Source organism: Helobdella robusta, assembly GCF_000326865.2.
Source record: "Helobdella robusta unplaced genomic scaffold HELROscaffold_95, whole genome shotgun sequence".
In the NCBI taxonomy this organism is placed as follows: Eukaryota; Metazoa; Annelida; class Clitellata; order Rhynchobdellida; family Glossiphoniidae; genus Helobdella; species Helobdella robusta.
In genome coordinates this window covers 101,462-129,410 of record NW_008705542.1, presented here as the reverse complement: position 1 = coordinate 129,410, position 27,949 = coordinate 101,462, and the positions used below count along the sequence as shown (strand labels likewise).

Genomic DNA, 27,949 nt, shown 5'->3' with positions numbered 1-27,949 from the left:
GATTTTTATTTTTAAAACACTGCTTTTTGACTAAAAAAAAACAAAATTTTAAAAGATTGAAAAAACTACTGAATTAAAATTTATTGAAAATATTATTTGATTGTAAATTATCAAACATTAAAAATTGTTTTAATGTCATTTATTTGTATGGAAAAGTCCACTTCAGTATCGCTCCATCACAACTTGTGCTGAAAATGTTTTTCTGATCAGGGGAAATTTTTAGAGCAGTTATGGCGGCACTGTGCCCCACACCGATATGAGTCATCTCTCCTTCATCATACAACCAAATCTAAAATATATTACTTGAGCAATTATTGTAGAAGGACTAATGTGGCCAGAAAATTACAAGCAACCAACCTTAAGCATCCTATCATCTCCTCCGGTGACGAAATATTTTCCATCATGAGAGACATCAACGCAATTAATGGCACCCGTGTTGGAACCTTCCAGCAAACGAATCAAAGAGCCATCAAACGTCTCCCAGTAACTAATGTTACGATCCGTCCCTACGGTGAGGATCTGATGTTCCAGCGGATGGTAGCAAAGATATTTGAAGAGCGTGTTCACTCTGATCATCTGCCTCCTGCTGTTGAATCTTCAACAGTTTGGCAACTTTTATTTTATTATCCAAATAAACAAAAATAATGATATATCCTTGTGCCCGTTATTAATATATCGTACAATATTTTTTAATTGACTACAGAATATTAATTTTGTTTAATAAATGGCAAAGTTTATCTTCAAAAAAATTTGTTATAAACTTGCGTCTACAGCCCTATACAAACCTAACATAATTGATGGCCTATATTTGAAGAACAAATATAAAAGATATAAATAAACCTAAGGTTCCAAAAAATGCAGGAGCCATCGAGACTGGATGTGATGCACTCGGAATCATCGTCCTTCATCTGGATGCATGTAACAGCAGCCTTGTGCTCCTTCAATAATGTGTGCTTGAACACGTATATCGGCTCTTTTAAATTCGTTTTCAAGTTCGGAACCTGGTCGAGGAATTTTACAAGCAATAAGGCGCTAATCCAGATTGCAAAATTATCAGCTCCTCAAAAAGTTAGAAATTAATGAACCAACCTCCCACAGAACGACGTGACCCAAATTACTTCCGCTGATGATATGTGACCCACTTTTGAAGACGGCCAATGAGGTGACAGTGCCCCCGTACGCGTGATCCATCGTGTACATCAGTTTGCCAGATTCTGGGTAGTAAGCTCTGATGCAGCCATCATCCCAACCTTCGCATGAAAATAAATAAATGATTAGAGTGCAGATGTGTTACGTCATAATTCCTGCTCCAACCGAAGTAGCAACGTAACCAAACGCGCGGCCTGCAATGAGCACCATCAAAGAAATCGACCACCAACTGATACAAACACAGACAAACAAAAAATTAAAAAAGCTGGAAGACTGCACATATAAATGTAACTAAATTACAACGCAGACGATAGATGCCTCGAAGGAAAGTTCTTTCAGTGTAAATGAATATGTCATGGTGAGCTGCTCACACGCAAACATCTGTACGATGATACACAAATGTTCACACCCATACACACTTGTATATGAGGGAATACTATAATACATACACATAAAATATGAACAATTATGCATATTAGGAATGCAAAACATCCACGTATCATTCTTAAAACATAGTCGTTAGCATTGATGTTTTAAGAAAGATGAAGTCGAACTCTCAAAATTCCCCAAAAAATGTACAAAGTTTCAAGTTGCTCTCTCTCTCTCTTCCTATTCAAATTTGTTAAGCCCAAACAAATAAATTTGTCAAATTAGACTAATGTTTTTATTTTCATGATTATTTTTATTGTTAAATGATTTAATCATTCGAAAGTTTCCCAAATATTTGTTGATACCATTTTAAATGTTTGACCAGCGTTAACGAGTTACGACGAGTCAGGTAGTTAAGCGTCGGAGAAACGTCGACGCATTGTTTCAACTGCCGTCATGGGAGCGATGCTGCATGCCTGTGATGCCATCAGGAACGACGCTGCACTCTATGCACGTATCAACTCTGCTGCATGCATACCCATACATGTATGTAAATGCGCATTAATGAACGTACCACTTATAATACTTTTTCCATCTCTCATAACGGCAACAACGTTGCAGATTTTGTTCGGAAGACTTATCCTCATTAGTTCCTGTCCGTTTTTCGTGTTCCACAATCTTATGTCTTGCATCGAACTCGTTATGAGGAGCTTCCAACTGCCACTGATTTGAAGAATGACAATCTATTAATCGATCGATCAATGAAATAATCGCTCATTCAATCAATCAGTCAGTCAGCCATTTGATCAATCAATCAAATCATCCAACCAACTATGGAAAGCAAAGATTGTTGATAGATGTGTAGTGACTCGTTTTCATTAACTCGAATTCAAAAGTTGAGAGGTTGAATTTGAAAATGCTGCTGTCAGCTGTTCCTACATAGAACTAAAATCGTCAAACACTTTGAAGTTGAATTGAAGATCTTTGTTAAAATGTTTAAAATCTAACTGCTTAGCAAACTTTCAAAAAATATTTTCAGGCTAATAGCCCTGAACGAATGAATATGCGCAAAAAATAAATTTAAATAGCGAGAATAATGGTCTACAAATAGTGGGAGATGGGAACAGCACGGTTTCCGTGTGGTGGTGGTGCAGATGAAGAGGCTGATAAAATAACAATATAATAATAATAATATTAATGATGATGATGCTAATGTTGATGCTGATGATGATGACGATGGTCATAATGATGATGGTCATGATGATGATGACGGTGGCACCTGATTTTTGTTAAGAGATATGGAAGTGACGCCCCCCTGTATCTTCTTAACATTCCTAAACAATGTGATCATGTAGGATGATGATCAAACTTGGGTGATTATGTAGGATGATGATCAAACTTGGGTGATCATGTAGGATGATGATCAAACTTGGGTGATTATGTAGGATGTTGATCAAACTTGGGTGATCATGTAGGATGATGATCAAACTTGGGTGATCATAACTATAATGATATCATTTTTACGTTTGTCTGTTTTTTAATCATTCATCCATTCATTCACGCATTCATTCTTTTGTCCATTCTATTATTTCTTTTTTTCTACAAACCAAAAAGTCGGCGAGCAGCACAATCAACTAACTCCACAGACAGATAAAAAAAAAACCAAGAGCCCTCAAACCAAACAAACTAAACAACATCAACAACACATAATCATGTAACTTACTTTGTCCTTTTAAATTTTTCCTCAAAACTCTTCAACAGTAGCACATCACCATTTCCTGAACCGACAATCACGTGACCATCTTTCATCAAAAAAAGTGACGTCACGCCTAATTGAAATCTTTCTTTTTCATTGCTGAGAAGTTGAAAGTTTTTGGTGGCCATGTTGATCATCATGACGTCACCAGTTGTCGTGCCGCACACGAAGTAGGAGTCATCGTGCGAGACCTACTTAGCCGTGTTTAATATTATTGCTAATAATTTAACATTATTAATAATATAATTATTAATTATTACTGTGATGTACTGTATGTCATATGAACGTTTGTGTGAAAATTTCAGAATTATGCAACACGTCTAGTTCAATTCTATTTCTTTATTGAAATATTTCTTCATGAATATTTAGATTGAAATAAATTTAGTCTAAAAAATAAGTTTAAATGTTGTGAAATTGTAGATAGAAATGAAAGAAAATTGACTTTGAAAGTAACCAAATTTGAAATTAAGTTGAAATAAATTGAAACGTGAAAATGTAAAGTCTGAAATTTCTTGAAGCTTTTTGTGAGGAAGCGAAAAAAGAATAATGATTTCATGATAAATTGGAACAAAATTTGATGAGGGTCTGCTATGAAAACCTGAAGACATTTAACAAATCTTTTGTTTTGTCCAACTGAAACGTTCACAGGAGCGAGCTTAAATGTCTTTTCATCCAAACTCCAGACTCTCAATGTTTCACTGGGCGCCCAATTGAAAAGATAGGATCAAAAAAATAATGAAAAATTGTTCAACGGTGAATGAAAAAATTTTTTTTACTTGAATACAATTAATATTTCTTTTTGTTAAACCGAGTTTAACATCGTCAACGTGAAGTTTCGTATCGTTTTGACCGATGCACCACACTCTCATCACACTTCTGTCGCAGTGGTGGTTGGTGGTGGTCACTGTTTATCATCATCTCAACCAAATTTTCTACATTAGCAGCGCATACAACGTATAAAAAATTATCTTTAATATTTTTACATGGAAACTTGCCACACGCAGTTCAATTGTAACAAAACAACATCTACTTGTATGTGATTTCATACAAACCGATAACAATAATAATATAATAAAGAATATAAAAATTAGTGCAGACAATCGCGCACACACACACATACACGCACGCACGCACGTACGCCACACACGCGAACCTTCCAGCCGTTATAAAGACATTATCTTGTGTATTGCTGAATGTTAGGACATGTGTCAGACCGGCACTGATGGACTGCGCTGGTGAGCCGCATATGGCCTCCTTCTTTGCTATGTTCCACACCACTAGACTTCATTCAAATGTCGTTTTCATGTTGTTATGAATAAATACTGTAATCATTTTCAGTGTGAAAGCATGCGCAGAGTCGCCACCATGCGATGACGCCTGACGTATCATGTTGATTTTATATACAGATTCATAAAATAATCAAGCAGCAATAACTAAATTAAAAGTTAAGTGAAATGAAAATTCAAAACAGAGGTACCTCCCATCATCTGGACCTCCCAAAGACACTAAATATTTATCGTTAGCCGAAAATGCAACAGCCTGGACTGCGTTCCTGTGAAGACTCAACTTGCAATATTCCCTTCTATCTCCGAAACTCCATATTATCGTTTCTGCCTGCCAATCAGAAGTTTGCAACATTTATCAATTGATAGCTCATTGATCATATATAATAAATAAAAATTGACATAAATGTTCCCGGGTCAGCATTCTAATCAAATGCTTCATCTCAATACCTATGCCTTCATCTCAGTACCTACGCGTATTTCGATAGACTAATTCAGTTCAAAAGTTTGAAAATTATACGTTGAATTTAAAGAAATTTATTATATATAATTTCAAAATTACGGCCCACTTGCACCTTGAATCCAGCGTGGGTGAGTTGACCGGATGCGATGAACTTTCCAGATTTGGAGAGAGCCAGGCAGGTGACGTTGTTGCTGTGCCCGGAGAGGAATTCTTGGGTCTTCTTGTTTGTATCTTCGATCGTTATCGTGCAACCGACTGAATAAAGGAGGTGACATCCGTCTGGATGACTTATCAAACCGCAACTTATCGAACCTTTAAGGAGTTACATTTTAACTTGTTTATGTTGTCAACTTTAGAGTTGAATAATGGGCGATTGTGGACATTTCTTAATTATTCAAATTTCTAGTGCACATTTCAGAATCAAATTTGCTAAATTCACGTTTCATAAAAAGTAGCAAAGATGAAAGATAATAAAAAACACATATACACACACACATACATATGCACACATGCACGCAAAAGCACAGACCTTCAAATCCAATCATGTACTCCAACTTTAACATAGACTTCTCTAACTCGTTTTCGCACATGTTTTATATTTAATAATATTTAGCAAATAAAAATTTTTAGCACTTTTAATAATTTCACTAAAAATAAAACAAATGCCAATAATCTGTCAAATTTTATTTTACGTTGAAACCTAACTTAAATCGGCTTCAGTTAAGATCTTGGCTCTAATTAATTACGAGTTACCTTGATTGTTCAATGATTGTGATTGGCGTCACCATGACGACCAGGTGTTTTTAAAAGAACCTACTAAGTAAAACGCGTAACATCAATAAAAAAGTGGTATATTTCAATTTCAGGTTTGCAAATATAAAAACTTAAAAAAGATGAGAATACAAAAAAAATATAAGAAAAAAAAACCGCATAACAGCATACACACCCCAAATACAGCACTATGTGACGTAATTAACTTTTGATGTGAATAAAAAAAAATCTTACCACACATACATACACACATAACACACACACACACACGTATTCTGATATAATCTGAAGAAATAAGAATGATGATCTGCTAAGGTCAAACAAGTCCTTGTGGTTCTCCTATCAACCCAACAATCTGTGAATCAATTGTTAAGTGATTAATCGAATGACTGACTAACTGATTGATTGATTGATTGATTGATTGATTGATTCAATGAATGATTGATTGAATCATTGAGTTACTGACTGATAACGTTGTTTGACGAGGTTTTAAGATTAAATACAAATAAAAATGAAAATAAACAGCAAAAATTAGCAAATACTTAAACAAATAAAAAAGAATGTTGAGAGCACTAACATAGCTAATTCCAGGAAAGTTGAGAAACATGCTGATGATAGGAACCCTTCGCAGAAAGTTTACAGCTATAGGCAGGAAGCCACTGCAAGTGTTAATTTTTAAAATTTTGTGCTGACATTGTATTGATGTTGTTGTGTATGTCTTGTTTCTGTCGATATTATTACAGTTTGCGATGCAAATGATGAATTATTTAGTCAAAAATGAGACATTAACTATGCAGTAAACAACATTGAAATATGTGGAATGTTAACCCAAACAATAAGATGAAACCATAAAGTTCCACTACTATTCCAACAAAAGGCCATCCGATTAGGACAATTATTATGCCCCCGAGAAAAAATGAGGTTGCCTTCATTTTATGTGATTGGAAGAAAAACCTGAAAACTCTTTCAACACCTACTACCAATGTCAGGCCGGATATAAAAAGCACCTGGGATCAAATAAATTGAATAAGCAAACAATATTTAAAAATTTAAGATGGTCATGTCATACTATTTTGAAAATGAATAAAAAGGCAAAAAATATAAAACACAAATATAAAACATGCTAAAAATTAATTAATTAATGATTAATTAATTATTTATCAATTTAATTTTATTAATTCTACATTTTTTTGAAATTATAAATTAAAATTAAATTGTCAGATGGACAAAAAATGTGAAGCTCACATACATTGCCTATTGCTAGAAGACCTCTGTCAAAGAATAATAAAATGCCGAGAAATATGAACGAGAAGCCGAAGCCTGCCAGACCAATTCCTATTTCTGATTTAAAAATTATAAATAAAAATATGTAATGTGCCTTCATTTAATTAAGTTAAAATTAACTAAAATTATTATTTATTATTTGAAATTTAAATTAAAATTTTTACATTTTATTTTTGAAGCATTATGATTATTCATTATTAAGATTATTATAATAAAAAAACTTTCAAACAAACTTTGTAGATCTGTAATTTGAGGCATTTTAGAAAATTATTGAAAACTAAAAAATTGAAAAGTTCGTTTTAAATTATTTTGAGGAAAGCACAATCCTAAATTAATTTCTTTCAAAAACTTAATTTACGATTAAAAACTAAAAGTAAATTTCTAGGATTAACTACTTTTAAACTTTAAACAGTGATGTAATAGTAAAAATTATAAATAATTAAATTGATGCATATTTAAAAAGCGAGTCATAAAAATGAACACGTTGGCACTTCATGTTACATTAATTTACAATAAGATACATACAAGAAAGTCATCTAATAAATATTCATGATGCGTTCGTGTCTGGCAGTTTGTGGAGAGCTGTTATGTTACGGGTGGAAAAATACATATGTGTGTATTTATTCATATCAACCTCTATATATTTGCATACATTCTGTAAATAGTTGTATGTGAGAGTATGTATGAATGAAGAAGTGTTAATATCTAGGTATCGTACATACGGCATACACTTGTGTATAATTACATCTACATATATATGCATGGGGTATAAGTGCATGCATATATATGTATATGTGAATGAACAAAGATGCTAGTATGTTCTCAAATCCTGATCAGCAGTTGGCGTACAAAAGTTTTGAGGCGATAGTTTCATATTCTTCACCATCAACAACAGGCAGAACAACATTGGTCTGACGTGACGTGTTTAAAACAAAAGGTTTCTGATCATTTCGGAACATCATTTTTTAACGAAATTATGCTGTTACAAAATTACGCTACTGTGAAGTTATATTTATATATTGATATATTCATTGGAATAATATATTTGTAAATGTTACGTTTTAAAAGTTGTAGGCTGCGTGTGGACCAGGCTTGTCTTCAAATCTATGATGATAATCTTCATATTTTTGTTAGTGACTTCCACGTTGGTCAGATCTTCCGTCATTCCACAGGATGTGAGGTCGAGAGTGATTGATTTGGTACGTTTGCTCGTTATTTTGCATAACAATCAAACTAATTTTAAACATTAAATCAAGTTTTTGTTTCAACGAATAATTTATTTGTAACATCAACATCGATACATCAAGCAGCCGCCTCCATTGAACGAGGACAGACAAGAATATGACCACGAAGCTTTCCTTGGTAAGGACCAAGTTAAACATTTTGATCACCTGACACCTGAAGAAAGTAAAAAAAGATTGGGGTAGAGTTCGTTTTAAATAAACGTTTTTATTTTTAAAGTTTAAAATATCGATGTCAGTTTACTGAACTTAAAATTCGAGGCATCAGTCGAGCGTTACATTTTTTTATTTCGATTTTTTTTTACTTTTTAAAAGGATCATATTTGAAAAGATAGACAACGATGCAAACGGCAAATTAACTGAGAAAGAGTTGCATGACTGGATTGAATACGTCCAACTGAGATTTATCAGAAAGAACGTTGAAGAGCAATGGTCGACCTTCAAAGGCGGCGAACATGGGACCATCAGATGGGGACAGTATAAAGAAAAAGTTTATGGACAGCTAGAAGGTTGTCGGCAATTTTTAAATATCCTTGATTAATTTGTTTTCTTAAAAAATGTCATAATTTATTCACTGACACTTTTATACTGCAAAAAGGAAAGTAAAATTATGTGAATGTTAATGTAATTCTCAAACTATCGTTACAACTTGAGAGCAGACGAGGAAGATGAGAGACCAAACTTCAGGTTCGGACCTCAGATGAAGAGAGATTTGCGCAGGTGGCAGCAGGCGGACAGGGACAAGAACGGCCACCTGAGCATCGATGAGTTCACCGACTTCCTACATCCAGAGGAAGCCAACCACATGAAGGAACTCGTCGTTCAGGTTAAAATTGAAGAAACTGAGGTGTTAAACTTGATAAAACTATAAAACCATGCAGATCAATGCAGATCAAGATGATTTTGGATCAATGTGACATTATTATTGACCTGTTCACAGCTAAGCTAAGCTGTTCTACACACAGATATATTCATGAAAACATTTGTTTATTAAATAATGTTTAAACTAAATTCTCAATAGGAAACTATTGAAGACATTGATAAAGATAACGACGGCAAGATAAGCATTGAAGAATATATAAGTAAGCTAATGATTTGTGTGCGCGGCGCGTGTTTATTTGTGTGCGCAATAGGTTTTATGACAGTTTTTGATAGTTATAAATGATTTTGTGATCTGGATGTTTTTTAGATTATCAATTTGGTTATTTATCTTTCCAAATACCAAATTATTTTTTGCAATTTCGATTGAACAGAGGACTTGTGGTCGCAAGATGGACAGGAACCTGATTGGCTGGCCGGAGAAAGAGAAGTGTTTAGGGAAGTAAGGGACAAGAACAAAGATGGCTTCTTGGATAATGAAGAAGTTAAAATTTGGATCCTTCCAGAGCAGTATGATCACATCATGGCTGAAACTAAACACCTCATGTTCGCATCCGACGAAGACAGGGTTAGAGTAATTACATACAACTTGCTACTTTCAGAATCTTCTTTCTTGCTGTTAGATACCATTTCAATCAATCAATCAATCAATCAATCAATCAATCAATCAATCAATCAATCAGTTGATCAATCATTAAAATGCATTTTGTTTAACATGTATAAATGTGTACTAATCCGAATAGTGTAGTCAAACAAAGTGGTGATTCAACAATCTTCATAGCTAGCATTTATTTGAAACTTTTAAAAAACAATTCTAAATCCAAAAACGCTTTATAAGAACTTCGCTCAATACGGAAAGAAGGAAAACTTACTTTTGATATTTAAAAAAATTTCAATTAAGTTTTTACTAATTTTATTAGATGAAATAACACCAATAATAATAATAATGCTAATAACAGTATGAATAATAAAATAATAAAAATTCAGGACGGGGTGTTATCAAAAGAGGAAGTTCTGCTTAATTTCGAGGTGTTCGTCGGCTCACAGGCCACAGATTTTGGCGACGCTATTGATAACCACGATGAATTCTAATGAATTGTGACGAATTTGGGAATTATGATGATTTGTAGTGAATAATGATGAATTTTGATGAATTATCTGGAACTCAGATGCATGGATTGATAAATTTACAAACTTTAATCTTAAAACTAATTCCTATAAACAGTTAAATAATAAAATTTGATCAACAACTGATGAATTGAAAAACATAGCGTAAAATGATAATAAAATGCATAACAACACTAAAAATTTTCTTTCAATGAAGCAAGTGTTTCATGATTAAATAATATTTCAAAATTTGTTACTCCAAGGTGAATCATTATACTTCGAGACCAGAATCTCGTTGAAAAAATAATTAATCTTCAATATTATTTAGGTATTCTAAATAAAGTTTATGACGCTATCAATTAGATCAAATTTTCTATCAACCCAAGAATGAATATAAGGCAGAAGATTGATCCTTACCGCTACCTATAAAATATTTAATATAGAACAATTTTTAAAATTTGCACAATCTAAATTATTTCCTAAGTATTTATCAGATATATTAATTGAACCCAAACGCCCCAGTTTACGATCGTCTTCTTGTTCTCACTTTTTCTTATCTCGGGTTAAACACTCTTTTGCTATATCTGCTTTTGCTTTTTCTAGCCCTTTTCTCTGAAACTCTCTACCTACTTCTCTGACTACTTCTCCATCACTTACGAAGTTCAGAGCGGACCTCAAGACCCATCTGTTTGCAAATTTCATTAAGGAGCGCTGTTAAATATCACGGAAATAGCGCTTTACAAATTAACTAATTGATTGATGAAATAAATTGTTATTTCGAAGAACTGTTACAAACTTGTGGGAAATAGTTTTTCATATACTTTCGTTACTGTCATTACTTGTTTGTTACTGAAATTCAGTTCCTACATCAGAAATTGAAACCGATTAAACAGCTTAGAATAGGTTAGAAATCACTGATTACATCAAACACAAACATACTTATAAGAGGAGAAACGCACGCATATGCTGCATACATAATCAAACACGCATATAAAAAAAATAACATGATATACATATTTCAAAGCACATTCAGTTGCACGCCTATCAAATACTATTACAGCCCCGATAAAGGTTATTTAAATTCTGATAACAAAATAATAAGTACAACAACCATCGTCATCTTCATCAACTTCACTTTCATATTTGTTATGACGAATGCCAAACCCGCCAAACAATTATATTACTATCAATTTATTTCATTTCGTACATATTTTATTATGCGCTTGTTTGTCTTCGGTGCATGTACATATTATACATATATATATATATATATATCATATATATATATATATATATATCATTTATATATATATATATATCTGTGTTTGTGTGTGTGTACGTGCGTGCGAGAGAATTACAAGGTTAATAGAAGGTTTGTGGTACAGTTCAGAGGTAGAGAGAAAGAAAATAAGAGAGAGGTTTTTAATTTGTACAATACATTTCTAACATCTTTTAATTTTAAATTGAATTTATTTTTTCAACTGTCAGCTTGTTTCGCTGTTAGGTTGATACTTCAACGAGGAATCAATCACTGTTAAGGATAAGAGACGACTCAGCGAACAAACCAAAGAGACAATGCGTGAGATCCTTGTAACACAAAATATACGAGCTAATATTTTAAAAACAATCAATCGATATTTAAACTTAGTGTTATTAAAACTAATTGATACGGTCTGTCTGGAGAAAAATCAAGAGCCATATATACATACATTATAAATATACAGTTAATAAATAGAACCTATAAATGCCTTTTATTACATACAAATGCATGTGCAAATGCAAAAATGAATATACGTAAATAAATGCATAAAATAATAAATAAAAATCAAGATAGAAAAAGAATAAAACAAACACATAACGAAGTATAAACTAACATGGCTGTACAAATCATAAACACAAGTCTACAAGCTTCATAGTAAAAATTCGATATAGGATAATAACAAAACAATTATTTAAAAATTTAAAAGCAGCTTTTTCATTGGTTGAACTTGATAACCAATCATGTTTAGGTGTTGGAGGAGTGGTCGTATGATGACGATGTTGATTTTGATGTTGTTGTTGCTGCTGATAGGGTGGATACCTTTGTACATTCTTCTTCTTCCCTGTTTAAAATTTTTTTAAGAAGTATTGAGATATAAGTAATATATATATATATTAATTTGTAATGGATTTGATATACTGGTTTTGACGGAAACTTGGCATGGGTTAGTTGGAAACATTTTTGTCAGTTTAGCTATGACAGTGAGGTATCGGAGTGTTGATTTTGTTAGGCAGCATGATCCAGGCCATAGTGGTTTGGTAGTACATTTTCGTAAAGAATTCAAGTTTAAAAAATTAATTCTTCCACCACCCACTACATTTGAAGCAGTTGCTATCAGATTATCCGTCAACGAGAGTATATTTATTTTGATTGCAATATATCGACCAGGTTCAGCAAAGTTATTCGTTTCATTTTAGCAAGAACTAGTTTCAATTTTAGAATATGCTACTATTTTAAATTCAAATATTTTACCTATGGGCGATTTCAATGTAGGTACATGTTGAAAAGACAGAAGATCAGCATTCCATCTGATTAAATGAAATATTTGACACATTACAGTTCATCAATAAAATTGATGAACTAACACATGCATGTCCTTGGTGGCATTCTGGATTTATTGTCAGTTCTGATGATTTTCCTGTTACCAACATGAAATTATTTCTTAGCGGATTGGTACCTGATCCCAGTCTCATAACATGCGTAGTCTTCCCAATATAAAAAAAAAGGCCAACTGTGATGGTAATGATGTCGCAAACTACCGACCGAAATCGAATCTTCAGTTCATCTCAAAAATCATGGAACGTGTTGTTCTCAAGATTCTACTAAACCATTTGACAGAAAACAATCTAATGCCTTTCCATCCATCAGGTTACAGGCGGTTCATTCAACAGAAACTGCACTACTGCATGTCCTATCAAATTTGTTTACTGCCACACACGTTCAGAACATATCATTACTATCGTTTCTGGGCATGTCAGCGGCGTTTGATTGCGTCAACTATGATGTTTTTTGACAAAGTTGCGTCATACTTATGGCCTAGCAGATAATGCACATAAATGTTTCAGATCGTACCTATCAAATCGCACACATTTAAAAATTCACTATCTGAAATTTCAATTACTGCATCAGGGGCACCTTAAGGTTCAGCTTTGGGACCAGTCCTCTTTTTGTTGTACACCTCAAACATTACCAAAATAATCAGCTCTTGTGGTTTCGTCTGTCATTGACAGTTTCATCGGGTCTTCATCAGAAGTGGGTCGTTGGAAAACTCGGTTGCTTCCAATTGAAACATGATAGCAGTTGTCGAAGATTAATTTCAGCTCAGTTAAAATAGGAGATGTTGATATATCATTTATCAATACAGCTTCCAAATTAGGTGTTCTGCTGGATAGCAAATTGTCGATAAAGGACCTCGTCAAAAAGATTTGTGCCTCGAGTGTTATCTACATCATCGAATCAGGCAATCACTAGATTGATCAACATTGGAAACGCTGGCCCATGCCTTCACTACGTATCGTTTAGAGTATTGCAACAATTTGTTTTATAAACTACCAGACAAATCAATAACAATCCTTTAGTCAGTATAAAACAGAGCTGTGAAACATGTATTTGGTGGCCTAAGATTTGATCATGTGACACCGACCTTGAACGAGTTTCACAGGCTGATGATAAATAAAAGAATAAAGAATAGAATTGTGACTTTTTTAATTTTTGTTTTTCATATATAGTCACCACGTACATTTTGTTTTCTGATGTGAGCGCTTATGGAAGTTTTAATTAATAATGAGACGTACAAACGTGAGAAACAGTTGAAATACATGACACGTATGTGGAGACAAACACGAGACATAGAAATATAAATACACACATGAGACATACAACTGTTAGACATACACACATGAGACATACAACTGTTAGACATACAGACATGAGACGTACAACTGTGAGACATACACACATGAGACATACAACTGTTAGACATACAGACATGAGACGTACAACTGTGAGACATACACACATGAGACGTACAACTGTGAGACATACACACATGAGGCATAGATATGGCGTGACTCAAAATTTTTTTCATTGCATCTATTAAACGCATGATGAAGCAAGATTGCAGAGAGTGACTGACACTTAAATAAGAAGCCGGCAAATTCAATACAGAAGGCTTTTAAACTGAAAGCCTGCCGGATAATCAAATTGATTTGATTTGAATTAGGCTGGTTAGTACTGGAGCTGAAGTGCTTTCATAGAAAATATCTCACATCTTCTATCATCTCATTTTTTATTTTTCCATGTTGTGTTTCATCATTTCAAGCCATCTTACATCATTTCATCTATATTATCAGAGCACATCATCCCTATCCTATCGTACCATCTATATACACTCATTCCGTATCGTGTCTTTTCTATTATGTCAAAATCGCATGCTCATCAAATTTTTCCTTAGTTTGATTTAGTTCAGCAAATAAAAAGTAGTCAGTTGACATTTATGGCTATAAACATCATCCTTGCGATCGTTTTTAACATCATTTAATCGTCACATCCATCATTTTATCCTCCTCACCCCATCATCTCATTTCTTATAACTTCATCATAGCTTCAGTATTATCGCCATCACATTCACCATCAACATCATCAATACAAACATTACCTAAAAACGTCTTGTTGCTGTTGTTGGTCCGGTGAATATATTGTTGATGTTGTTGTTGTTGATGTTGCTGTTGATGATGTTTTGAAGACTTGCTATTGTTGTGGTTGTCACTGAAGTTGTTGAATAATTTGAATTTGGGCTGTTGATGTTGTTGATGCACTTGCCGATAACGATAATAAGGAGATGGAGAATAGGGTTGACGAGTTTGTTTCTGGTGATGGTCTGTTTTTTGTTTCAGGTTAGTTTTATTGAACTATTAACTTTTTATAAGTGCTACTTCATTCTAATTTATTTAGTTTGAACTATTTAAAATAAAAATACTAAAATAACAATTGAATTACTTTGAGCAAAATAGAAAAAATGAGGTGCTGGTAGAGAACAATCAACGTGTTGAAGCAATGTAAAAGTGCTTTGATGGGCAGATGATCGTTCAATTTTATAAATTAAAATCTCTACTCCACACAGATTTTTACAAATATTCTTTTAAAGTAATTGAACAAATTATTTATTTTAAAGGATATTTATATTAGACTGACCATTTTATATAAATGCTTCAATTTTATAACTTTCTGAAGCAATTATGATAATTAAAATAATGTATAAAGACCAGTGTGAAATTTTATGAAAGATTCATTTTTCACATCAGAAACTTTCTAGCTGGCTTGAGCTTGGCACGTATTTATTCTCTCAATTCAATCGAACAACCACGCTTCTCAAACCTTTTCAAAGAGCTTCTAGCATTGGCTCTGGCTCCTAATCCAATCGCGTAATATTTATAAAATCGCCATCCTCACCTTAAAATTTTTAATTCAGCAACATCCCACCGCAGATTAAAAAATTTTAAACCGCGGTCCAACGCAGACCTGGAATGCTCTGCAGCCAACGGAGCTGCGAGGTATTAAATCGCAAACAACTGAAAGCGTTTTTGATTGTGCACGTTTCTGATGCAGCTGTGCCATTCCTGCCTTATAAATTGCTATAATATTAATCTTCTTATTTTTCATATTTTTTTGATTTATAATGTAGCATTTGAGTTAATTGGATATAAAAGGAGTAAGACGAGATAACATACATCAATCAGCAGACCAATAAAATCTCAACCCGCAACAACCATTAAACAACTTGCGCCGCTTGGCTGCTACAACACGTATATGTTTACAGACATTTTTATACAAACTACGTTACGTGAGCACACACGGGCACACACATACACGCACGTTTTTGGATCAAATTATGTTAAGATTCGAGCAAAAAATTTAAAAGTAAATTAGCATTGTATATGTAGAGAGACATGCAATGTCTCATGATGAATATGACGAGGAAGATGGTGAACTCATACATTCACACAAGTAAACGCAAACATGAACATCATACAGACGGGCAAATCTAAATGATTGGGAAGAAACATACCCACGCAATCTTTCAATAAACCTAAATTATTGTTGAGCATTATAATATTTCATTCAGACATTCACACATCACATACATTACATTTCATTACACTACATGACATTACATTACATAAACAAATGATAAGATAATTTCATTTCAACAACTTGACACAATGACATATTTGATATGCTTGAGTTCTTCTACATTTGTAACCATTTGTTTGAATGAGCACGTATATTTAATCATTGTATGTGCGTGTCTGTGCGTCCGTTCATATTCACACCAAAATATTTTCAATACGATAAACTGATACATTTATTACTTTATTTAATTAAGTAGCAGATTGTTTAATTTCTAGAAAATTCTATGTTGATAAGGTAGCTTGAATATTTGCAGGGAGGATTTGAATGGTAAAAGAGTTATGTGTCACAGAAACATGATGTCTATTTAAGCTTGGTGCATATTATGTGGGAGTTCATGCATTAAATGTTTAAGTTAAAAATGTTTATAAAATTGTATCCGTTAATGATTGGAATAGTAAGAATATGATTATGTTAATGACAAGCTTTGGTTGGCTAGCATCATAATGCATGCTAGATATAAGAACAAATCATTCTAGCTCTCAAACTTGAAACAGTAGAGTAATAAAATTCCAGGTGAATTTGTTCATGCAGTCAAACCACCACCAGAAGTAGAGGCTCACATTAAATGTCCCTCTTACATTACATATCTCGGTCATTTAACTTTGTGAACACTGCATTACAAGATTAATGTTGTAGTTGCTATTGAAACTCATCTAAAAGAGTGTCCTTCAGATGTTTAAGAATGGATCAGAAGATGAGCAGTTGAGAGGTGGGTTTAGTGAAGTTGGTGGATGGTGGAGCGGGTGGAGAGCAGGAATTGCATGGTTTATTAAAAGTTCTGCTATTATATTCATTATTGTTGATTATTATTTGCATTACTAATAATTTTTATGATACTTACATCAATGATATCAGAGCTAATAAATACTATACATCAGCTATTAGCCATCCTTTGTAAATGAATAAACGAGTAGAACGGAAGATATTTATCTAAAATTGACGGGCTCACACACGTTTAAAAATTTATAAATACGTAAACATATATAGATAGAGGCACACGCGCATGTACAGATACGTGAGTGACGCATAAATATTGCACCTAATATTGCAAACACGCGCACCACACCACGCGCATTCGAATGTACTGACTGACTGGCTGGCAGTGCACTGTGTAATCTACAACAACATCATACTTCATTCTGTTTCATTGCGTTGTATTGTATTGTACATGTACTTTGTATTTGCATGCATTTAAATTTCAGAAATTATTTGATGCCTTGTTCCTTGTGAACTCTCAAATGAGTTCACTTGAAAATTTTTATCAAGACAAGCACATAGGAAGCAGGCAGGCGAGCAATAACAAACCACACGAGCTAACTCGCCATACCGTTTCAATTGTGACGCCATAATTTAATGCACAGCAGTTTATAAGATCTTAATTATGAAATGGTAATTTTTCATGTCGTTGTTGCGTCCGTGTGCGTGTGTGTGGCGATCATAGTAAAAGTTGTGTAATTATTTATCAACGTGTAATGCTAACAATTTATCAGCCGGTGGTATTTCATTCAATAAAATGAAAAAAAAGTGAATGAACGAATAAACAATAAAATGATGAATGAATGAATAAAAGAATGAATAAAGAAAAGAATGAATGAATGAATAAAAAATTAAATAAAAACTTACCCTGATTAAGAACTTTACCATAGCTGGCCAACAAAAGGCTCGAAGCATTAGTTCTTTTAAATTTGTTATACATGGCGTTATTGCTTGCAAAATCAAAAGTAGTTGTTGTTGAAGTTGCAGTAGTAATAGTAGCTGCAGCAGAAGCAGTTGTAATAATAACGGCAGTAGAAGCAGTTGTAGTAATAGTTGCAGTATTTGTAGTAGTTGAACAGCAGACGGTAACGATGATTTTCATGTTCTCCCGGCATGCCTCTTTGGAATTGTGTCCTGACTTATTCTTGTTGGCGTCGGCTGGTGTGGCTGCGTGGTGATGTTGATGATGATGTTGTTGATGATGTTGAAGATGATAATGATGTTGTTGTTGACGATGTTTTTGACGATGTTGTTGACGATTTTGATGTTGTTATACCTTGTCTGAGGGGGCACCTTGTTATTTAATTTAAATATTTAGGAATCGAGCCACGGCCAACGAAAGTTCGGCGGGGGTAAGGGGGTTGGGATTGGTAGGGCAGTTGAAAAGATGTTGGGTAGTATGGTAGGGTGATTGGCAGACGTTACATAGACGAGGATAGTATCATTTATGCAACTGGGGTAACAAGTGAGATGGGTAGAGTAGCCCTAGCAAAGTTGTAACAGAATGGTTCTTGTTTTGTGGGTAGCGGTGCTTCAATTTTGTTGATAGGAGGTGGGTGGTTTGTTTGTGGGATTGTGAGGAAGTGATGATATGGAGGTGTTTAGTCGGTAGTGATGGTGTTGTTGTTTGTGATAGTAATGTTGATCCGAGCAATGATGGTGGTGCAATTATTACTACTGAAAATACCGATGCAATCATTTTAAAGAAGATGTTCTTCTTCAGTTAAGAGAATCAGCATCAGCAACGCTGGACAAAACCTATCCAGACTCAGCAGAAAACATCAACTCAACAAAAGAACAAGCACCAACATCATGAAACCACACAAATTTAAATTAATCCCTACGAAGGATGAATTAAAATTCAAATGAACAGGATATGATTCGGACTCCCGCCTGGCATGAAATATATAATCCCATATACATGGGTGCACACATGTTTTACACACACACAAACAATCACACACATACACACACACACACACACACATTTCAACTAAACTTTACTGTTAACAATTATAAAATTATGATGTTTACCTGACTATAATCAAATTAAGCTCATCTGGCACGTGCAAATCATTTATGAATCTTGCACATGATTGCATTTATTTACGCGAATTCAACATATTAGAGAGTAAAATAAATAGGGAGAGACATGGAGAGGCTGAAGATAGGATGTACGTGCAGTGAATTTTGAAACGTGCACGTGTTCCAATAAATCAGACAATTATGTGTTGGAGGTTCGTGCTTTGAAAATGTTGAAATCTTTCAAACGTAAATAAGTTTATGAATGAGTGAATGAATGAGTGAGTGAATAAATGAGTAATAAACGAACTAACGAATGAATAAACAATGGACAAACGAACGAATGTTTAAATAAATGAAAGCTTGAATAAATGTTGAAAAACCAAAATATGAATGAATGAGTGAGCGTGTGAATGAATGATTGCAAACGCATACACAGATGGCGAATATTGATGGAGGAAGAATGGAAACTGTCCGATGCATGCAAAATAACTTCTGCGCAGATTTTATTACAACTTGCACTGGACTTTTATTGTTCCATATCATTGCTAATTCATCCATCATCTATCTTTCTATCCATTCATGTGGTCAATCATTCATCCATCATTTCTTTCTATCCATCCATCCATCCATCCATCTTCACATTAAATCATTCACTTGTTTGGCCACTCATCAATTCATCCGTCCATCTTTTTATCACTTTTTTTATAATTGACTGGCAAATGAATTACTGACGTTGGGAATATCTGCAATGAGAAACACATGTTCCCTGCCGGTGCAACAACACACACACATATATATATATATATATATATATTTATATTACATTATATATATTATATATATAATAATATTATATATATACAAATATTATATATATATAATATTTGTGTTATGTTATATATATATATAATCTATAAAAATAATCTATAATTATATATATATATATATATATATAACCCGTAAAAACTTTTTAGTCATCGTTATAAATAAGCATACACACACATTCATGTAATTTAACATTCACAAATCCATGAAAATTTGAAATTGATTGGTTTTATATAGAGATAGAGCAACTATAATAATGATATTAATCAAATTACCCCACAACATATTCATAAGTTCGTTCATTTATCTACCTACCTATCCATCTATCAATCCATCCAGCCATCCATCCAGCCATCCATCCAGCCATTCATCCATCCATCCATCCAATCACAGCCCGATAAATATTTTCACTAACATAGAAAAAAGTACTTGCCACCAGCCACAAATTCAGGAACATTTGGAATAGCCAGGAAGGTTTCAAACAGCAACGTGAATCTCTTCTTAACAAAGGGACTGCTACAGTTCAGTATCAAAACCGCTCCGTCCGCATGGCAGGTCGTGTAACTCTTTTCATCAACCTTCATGTGCCAGGTGATCAAAATAATTTTAAAAAATAAATAATATGAAAGTTTGTTTATATAGAGCCATTCGAAGGCGCAGTCATTTTAAAATCATCCACGAAAAGTTCAAAATCGCTTTTTTAATCAATATAATATAAGTAATATCAATATAAGTAAAAAATAATTCATAGTGACAATAACAAGAATATAACAGAATATAAATATATGACAAAGTATAATTCAAAATTCTTCTAGCAAATGGGAAAGATTTTGTTATTTTAAAGGATCAAAGAAAAAAGTTTCAAAGAATGTTATCTCTTTTTCTTTCTCTTTCTCACTCACTCTTTTTCACTTTCTCTCTCTTTCTCGTTTGTATTACTTTCTCAACTTCAAAATAACGTTTGAAATTTTATTATCAGATTATCCAAGATGAACATCAGTTAAACAGATGGTGGGTTAGTGAATAAATGAACAGTGGCCGTGACGTTGGGAGCAGTATTTGCATTATAAGTCAGATTTTATACGTTGTTAAGTTCAACAGAGACCGAAATTTGGTGCGAAAAGCGTAATTTTTGACATATTAGCGAACATTTGATTAATTCTTGGCCACCCACCTCTTGTCACTTTCAAACATTATAAAACGTCAACGTTTTTGATCAACCAAAGTGAATGAATGAAAATTTAATAAATGAAAGAATATACGAAGAAATAAATGAATGGACGAATGAATGAATAAATGAATGTGCATTTTTTGTGCATGCATAAATAAAAATAAGCTGACCTGGTAGATGATGTACCTTTCAAAACGCTTTTGATCACTTTTTAAGTTGTCGTCGTAATAGGGACAGATGAAATCGACCTGATCGAACAAGCGCACCTCCATCGTGTGGCCCCCTCTTTCGGTCCATTTGAAACTGTGGTGAAAATACGTTCTATTCATTTTATTCTAATTTTAGATGAAAAAATGTTAAAATTTTTTGTAAAAATCAATCAATGAGAAATATTATTCAGTTTCGCAAAATTAAAAAAATATTAGCATAATAGAAAAAAAATCAAACATTGGATTGGTAGAGTTCCAATAAATAGATGGCAGTTGTGAGGAATGAACGCAGGGACATATGTTAAGATGTTGAAGAAGTACCAACGCAACGAAACTCAAGGCCTTCATGTCTATCTACTTGTCAGGAACATTCAATTATATGAGGCCTGGTGCAGCTGGCTGGCTGGCAATCATTTCATCATAATAACTTCACATTAATTTTCTTTTCATGTTATATCCGCTCGCTGTACAGATCAACTAATTTAATAATCTCAATCCAAATTGAACTGATCGTTTTACTCACTAAGTCACACATTTGATAATTCTATTCATCAAAATGTCTTATTTTAAGTCAAATAAATAGATGAATAAATAAAATCGAAACCAACAAATGAGAAATAGAGATGACAAAACTCTTTATATAACCAAAATACGTTGTCTTTACAAATCTACTTGTCTATGTTATATATAGAGAGATGTATTGTACACTATACATATATATATGCTACAATAAATACATTAATTGCAATAAACCTGCCAATATATATATATATAAATATATATATAAACATATACAGTGTTGTATAGTAATCGGATTACAAGTAATCCGATTACGTAATCGATTACATTTTTTTGAATCTGTAATCGCATCATTTATAAAAGTAATCTGTAATCTTTAATCAAATTACATTTTTTGTGTAATCTGTAACCTAAACAGGTGTCACGATTACTTTATTTTAGATTACTTTAACGACAACAATACCTAAGATTTTTAAAATTTAAAGTTAAAAAACTAAAAAAAAGACTTATTCAAAAGAAATAGTTTATCCATTGACGTCGTATGCTTTTTAATTAGACCGCCCACGTAATGTTAAAAAGTCGGTCTGCTCAAGAACGTTATGAAGCAGGATAAGCAAAGTTGCTTCTGGTTCAAACTTGTTTGAAATTTCATGAAATTTTAAAAAAATGCAATTTTTTAAATTATTTTATGAATAATTACAATTTAATAATTCAATAATTCATAAAACTATGTGACATTCATTAAATAAAATTCTTATGATGTAATCTGTAATTTCAAAAAGTTTGATGATGTAATCTGTAATCGGACACATTATTGCAAAGTAATCTGTAATCTCAAGATAATTTTAAAAGTAATTTGTAATCAGATTACTTTCCAAAAGTAATCTATACAACACTGAACATATATATAAATAATAAGTGATCTGCTCTGAACACGATATATTTTTATTTTCTACGCATCGCGTTTGACGTTTACAATATTAGGTTTATTTTTGTGCATAGATAAGATAGGTCTACGTAAAATTTTCAACGAGTTTAAATGTTTGGTTAAGTTTACGTATTAAGATCGAAAACTTTTAGGCACTTATTAGCGCGAATAAATTTATGAATCATTTTTGAAAACGAACGTCAAATAGGTCATTTGAAATGAAATAATAATGAAAATGATCAGGTTTAGTTGTCTGATCTTTAACGACGACATCTCCCGCTGAACTCTTAAAACGTTCAACTGATACATCTTGGGCGTCAAAAGAATGAGCATGTTCCGCGTTCCCACATAAAAAGTTAACAGCAATTTTTGATTTGTTTGTTTATATCTTTATAACATATATGGGAGTTTATTTACAAGTCCAAAACAAGTTAATTATGTTTTCACATTTTGTAGATAGAGGACCAAAAATTTGAAGTGGTATTTCAAAATATGGCTTTGTTTTTATGTCAAAGTTAAAACTTTATAAGCTAATCTAAAGATGACTATATTTAATTATGAAAAACTAAAGAGCCATGTATTCAGTGTTCTGTAGGTAACAAAATAAACAAAAAATTTTAAAACTTGTGATAATTTAAATCAGTTAATAATTGTTCTTAAAGAATAAGGCTATTACGACAGAATCTACTTTCAAGTCAAAAATGATATTTGGTAGAATAAAGAGAAAAAATGAGAAAATGAGAGAAACTAAATAAAAAATAGAATTTTTTGTGAACGAAACATGGCACACAATAGCCCATTCGAGGGATGAAATGCCGTTAAGCGGGAAAACAACAATAATTTTAAAAGTTATTTATTGTCCAATTCAATTACTTTCAATTGATTTTTAAATTGAATATACTGAATTGATTTTATTTCTGCTCGACTTTTTGGTTTAAAATTCTCCTTTAGTTCCTTTTTTTGTACACAATTGATTCGGTTTGACAGGGAAACATATTCTGTGAAAGTTGCCAAGCAAGTTTCATATGTACCTACAGGGTTGTTTTATTCGAAGTATCGCTATCGACAATATTCTATTGGCGATATTTTTCAGTATTGGCTGCACTATTGATGCCCAGTATTGAACTTGATACTGCCAATACTTTTTAGATAGAACAAAACTGATACTCGGTACTGATAATTTAAACGTCCATTAGATATATTTTTTAATGACTAGTTCATTTTCAAAGTTAAGCGCATTTTATACTATTGGTATTTGTATTGCTGGCAATATTTTTAGTGTTAGTGTCGACAATATAATTTAAAGCCGGTACTGGTGATCAAATTTTCGATCAGTGCTAACAATTCTGTAAAGTATCTTCTTTGTCAGAGTCAAAAAATATTGTTACAGTAGGAGCAGCCCTAACTGAAGTAGCTGGGTTTGTTTTAGTGCCTGTCTAGGAACAAAACATAAACTGCTTTTTAAGTCATTTGCTTATTTGTTTAAATCAACAGAACTGCATTTTTTAGAAATATCACTGCCCATTCAGATCTGATTAGTTGATTTTAATGTTATTGTTACATTTCTCATCTTGCTTAGATAGAATAGAAAGTTTTTGTTGATTTCTGTTTTACCTTATACCAAAAAGTCATTTACTATTTAGAACAGAGATATTTTTAAAACATTTTTAAACTTCAGATTAAAAATATTTAATAATTCCTAATTAACTAAATTTACAGAATAATCTAGAACTATCGCCATCAATTGATTCCATTGAAAATCGATAAAATGCAATAGAGACGATAGTTCTTAGCCAACATGCAGGTCTCACTCTTTTTCCAGATATAGGATTGCATTTTTTTCATTTTGTAATGATAAGATTAAAATAAAACGAGATGAGTTTGATGCGTTTTATATGAAATTGATGAATAATAATACAAATGTGTTAAATGTTCGTTTACTTAAAAATGCTTTAATTATAAAAAAATATAATTATTTACATCACAATTAAAAGATGTAATAGTAGCAGTAATAGTAGTAGTAGTAATAGTAGTAGCAGCAGCAGTAGCAGTAGTAGAAGCGGTAGTGTTGGTAGTTTTTGTATTAACAAGTAATTAGTGGCAAAAGTGATATTTTGCTAGTAGAAGTAATAGTAGTAGTATTGTTAGTAATAATAGTACAACTACAACTATTAATAGTAGCTGTAGTAGTTATAGTAGTAGTAGTCTTAGAAGCATTTCAATTTTTTTTAAACATTTTCTTGATTTTTTGTGATCTTTTCTTCCTTCTGCCTCTGTTTCAAAATTTAAAATAAAAATAAATAAACCATTCAAACATTAAATTACTACTAATAATAATTGACTATGTCAGAAATGCAATTATTGATGAAAATCACATAATGTTCGGCGTTAGTTAACTTCCAATTTTACTTTTCGATTTTTGTAACGGTTGATCGCAAATTATTTTCAAGTTTCTTTAAGTTCAAAACCAAAATTTTTGTTCGTTTTATGCATGACAAAACAGAAATGCTTTTTACGGTATTCCTATACCATCTTCGGTGTTCAAATTGATATGTTGTGTGGTTGTGCCCAGATTATCAAATTTTTATATTGTGCCTATTTTTTGTACTGTGCCTATTAAATAGGCACAGTATAGAAAATAGGCACAGTATAAAAATATTCTTCGGTGTTCAAATTGATATGTTATGGTTGTGCACAGATGATCAAATAAACTTAATATACGTTATGTGCGCGCGTGTGTATATATATATATATATATATATAGTTGGCTAAAAGGACTCAAACAGGAATTTTCAAAGGGCATCTGTCTGGTGTAAAAACAAAGTCATCCGGAATGCCACAAGGTTCAATACTTGGACCTATTTTGTTCATACTGTATACAGTATGAACAAAATTTTGTTCATACTGTATACAGTATGAACAAAATACATACATACTTTAACGTAATTGATAACTTTGGTTTTTCTTATCATGCATTTGCAGACGCATGGGATCAGATGACGTCAATTTGTTAAATGGTGGTCTTTTTTGTTTCTACTAACCAGAGTAAATGGTAGTTCAGTATTCCTGACAGGGAAGTTTTGTCGGCTCTGTTTTACGATTTTCTTAGCTAACACGCGCAGCCTACGATAGCGTACGATCGGGAACTGTATGTGCCATCGTACAAGTTTTATTTAAGTTGCTTAATTTCAGTTTAAGAGCTTCTATTTTTTATTGTTATTTTCGATAAATTTGATTGTTTCTAACCGTTGTATATTTATCATTTCTTTTATTTCTCTTTTCATGAAATCAAAATTTATTTTAATCCAATTTTCCATCTTTGGAACCTTTTCCAAGCAACTACCCACGTAAATTGAACGTTTACCTAATTGATTATTACTTGTTCAATAGTTCAATAGCAGTTTTTAAAAGTTTAATAAAAAAAACAATATCCTTACTTGTAAAAAATCGTAAGTATTTGAAACAAAATTTTCGTCCTCTGTAGTGAACCCAAATTATTCAATAAAAAATAAAGCAATTCATTTATAACAACAGATCTCGGGCAGTTAAAGTATTTTAGTCACATCATGCGGAAGAAAGAATGGAAAATCTAACAACTACTGGAAAGATTGCATGGAAAAGAGATCGCGGTCAACAACGAATAACATTCGTGGAGTCCTTGTGTCACTTGTTGAATATTACCACATTTCAACTACTACAAAGTGTTAAAGATCGTGTTTTGTAGAAGTCGTGGTCGCCAATGTCCTGAAAGGATAAGCCACTAGAAAGAAAGAAGATACTAAACATTACAGAAACGCAATAATTTATTTTGTAATTTATGTCGTAACGTTGGATCAGGGAATTAAGTCATCTAGCAATTTCTAAGCACCTGGTGCCAGATTTAATGACAGGCTGATTTGTTTGAAAATATTTCTTCGATGGACTAAATGAATGAGCTATTATTGAATGAACGAACAAATGAATGAGTAAGGGAGTGAAAGAAAAACCCAGTGGATGAACGGACAGATGGATGAATGAATGAACGAGCGACAGAGGACAGCTATCTATCTCTTTGGTTCATCAAATTTATGTCTTCCACATGAATCGTCTTTAATTATAAATTAAATTAAACACTTTCAGTTAATAAATGCAACCAAACATGTACGTACAGCTATACAGATATTTATAAATATCTATATAATTCACACCATGTTAATTACGATTAAGTGCGATAGTCATTTTAACTTAATTGCTCGCACTTAATTAATAAAATTTACACAAATTTATTTTTCTACGGGAGGAAGTATATAATTAAAAAACTAGCTATTGTGTGAGTGTTGTGTGTGTGTGGTGTGAAATATTGTATTGTATTGAATAAAACGTTTATTGCAAATCTAAACATAGATAATTAATTAAAAATAAAAAATTCGTCACCGACTAAGAGAATAATTATTTTAAATTTGTATGAATGAATGAATGAATGAATAAATGAATGAATAGAATCCCACAAAAATAAATAATAACTCATTATTTTTACATAAGCTAATGGAAGTTTATTTTAAATTCATCGCGGGGATGAACATTATATGTTGTTGATGTTGATGCGTTGATGTTGTGATGATGACGGTTGCTGTGATGACGATGTTAAGAGGTTTGTTGCTAAAATGATTAATTACGATTATTAGGTTAATGACGATGAGGATTAAAAGATGCGGATGTTTCAAAAGAATAATTACGAGCCTACTACGACAATTAAAGTGAACATCGTTCAGCGTGTATGTGTATCATCAATGCTAACAAAAGTTATTTTCACATGGTACATAATATATATTATATATATATATATATGAATATATAATATATATTATGTACCATGTAAAAATAACTATATATATATATATATACCAAAATATGTATATATATGCCAACATATATATATATATATATATATACATATTTATATACCAATACACTATACGATACCAACTAAGTAACTCACTTAG

General features: G+C 32.4%; 5 protein-coding genes across 5 annotated transcripts; 1 reads left to right on the top strand and 4 right to left on the bottom strand.

Moving 5' to 3' along the window:
* Window positions 1-139: 139 nt before the first annotated feature.
* On the bottom strand, window positions 140-5,610 carry HELRODRAFT_187659 (hypothetical protein; the record flags this gene model as incomplete). Its single annotated transcript, XM_009033614.1, has 13 exons — window positions 140-289; window positions 358-586; window positions 841-953; window positions 1,090-1,250; window positions 2,093-2,241; window positions 2,351-2,463; window positions 2,798-2,852; window positions 3,242-3,465; window positions 3,873-3,972; window positions 4,428-4,556; window positions 4,752-4,888; window positions 5,133-5,332; window positions 5,550-5,610. 13 exons carry the CDS (start codon window positions 5,608-5,610, stop codon window positions 140-142), a joined length of 1,821 nt encoding a protein of 606 aa, XP_009031862.1.
* Window positions 5,611-6,365: 755 nt separating this feature from the next.
* Window positions 6,366-7,133, bottom strand: HELRODRAFT_145992 (hypothetical protein; the record flags this gene model as incomplete). The annotated part of the gene is made up of 3 exons (XM_009033613.1): window positions 6,366-6,516; window positions 6,620-6,798; window positions 7,041-7,133. Coding segments are annotated over 3 exons (423 nt in total), but the record flags the coding sequence as incomplete, so codon positions are not given.
* A 795-nt stretch (window positions 7,134-7,928) lies between these two features.
* On the top strand, window positions 7,929-10,558 carry HELRODRAFT_186226 (hypothetical protein). The gene is made up of 8 exons (XM_009033612.1): window positions 7,929-8,012; window positions 8,144-8,274; window positions 8,383-8,498; window positions 8,632-8,825; window positions 8,976-9,142; window positions 9,338-9,398; window positions 9,570-9,763; window positions 10,183-10,558. Exons 2-8 carry the CDS (start codon window positions 8,182-8,184, stop codon window positions 10,285-10,287), a joined length of 930 nt encoding a protein of 309 aa, XP_009031860.1. The 5' UTR covers window positions 7,929-8,012; window positions 8,144-8,181; the 3' UTR covers window positions 10,288-10,558.
* A 1,200-nt stretch (window positions 10,559-11,758) lies between these two features.
* On the bottom strand, window positions 11,759-15,958 carry HELRODRAFT_208519 (hypothetical protein; the record flags this gene model as incomplete). The annotated part of the gene is made up of 4 exons (XM_009033662.1): window positions 11,759-12,066; window positions 12,121-12,404; window positions 15,000-15,221; window positions 15,863-15,958. The coding sequence occupies 2 exons, from the start codon at window positions 15,956-15,958 to the stop codon at window positions 15,000-15,002; spliced, it is 318 nt and encodes a 105-aa protein (XP_009031910.1). The 3' UTR covers window positions 11,759-12,066; window positions 12,121-12,404.
* A 1,244-nt stretch (window positions 15,959-17,202) lies between these two features.
* HELRODRAFT_194703 (hypothetical protein) lies at window positions 17,203-23,300 on the bottom strand (the record flags this gene model as incomplete). The annotated part of the gene is made up of 5 exons (XM_009033611.1): window positions 17,203-17,312; window positions 18,158-18,457; window positions 20,556-20,718; window positions 21,482-21,614; window positions 23,167-23,300. The coding sequence occupies 5 exons, from the start codon at window positions 23,298-23,300 to the stop codon at window positions 17,203-17,205; spliced, it is 840 nt and encodes a 279-aa protein (XP_009031859.1).
* Between the last annotated feature and the right edge of the window lie 4,649 nt (window positions 23,301-27,949).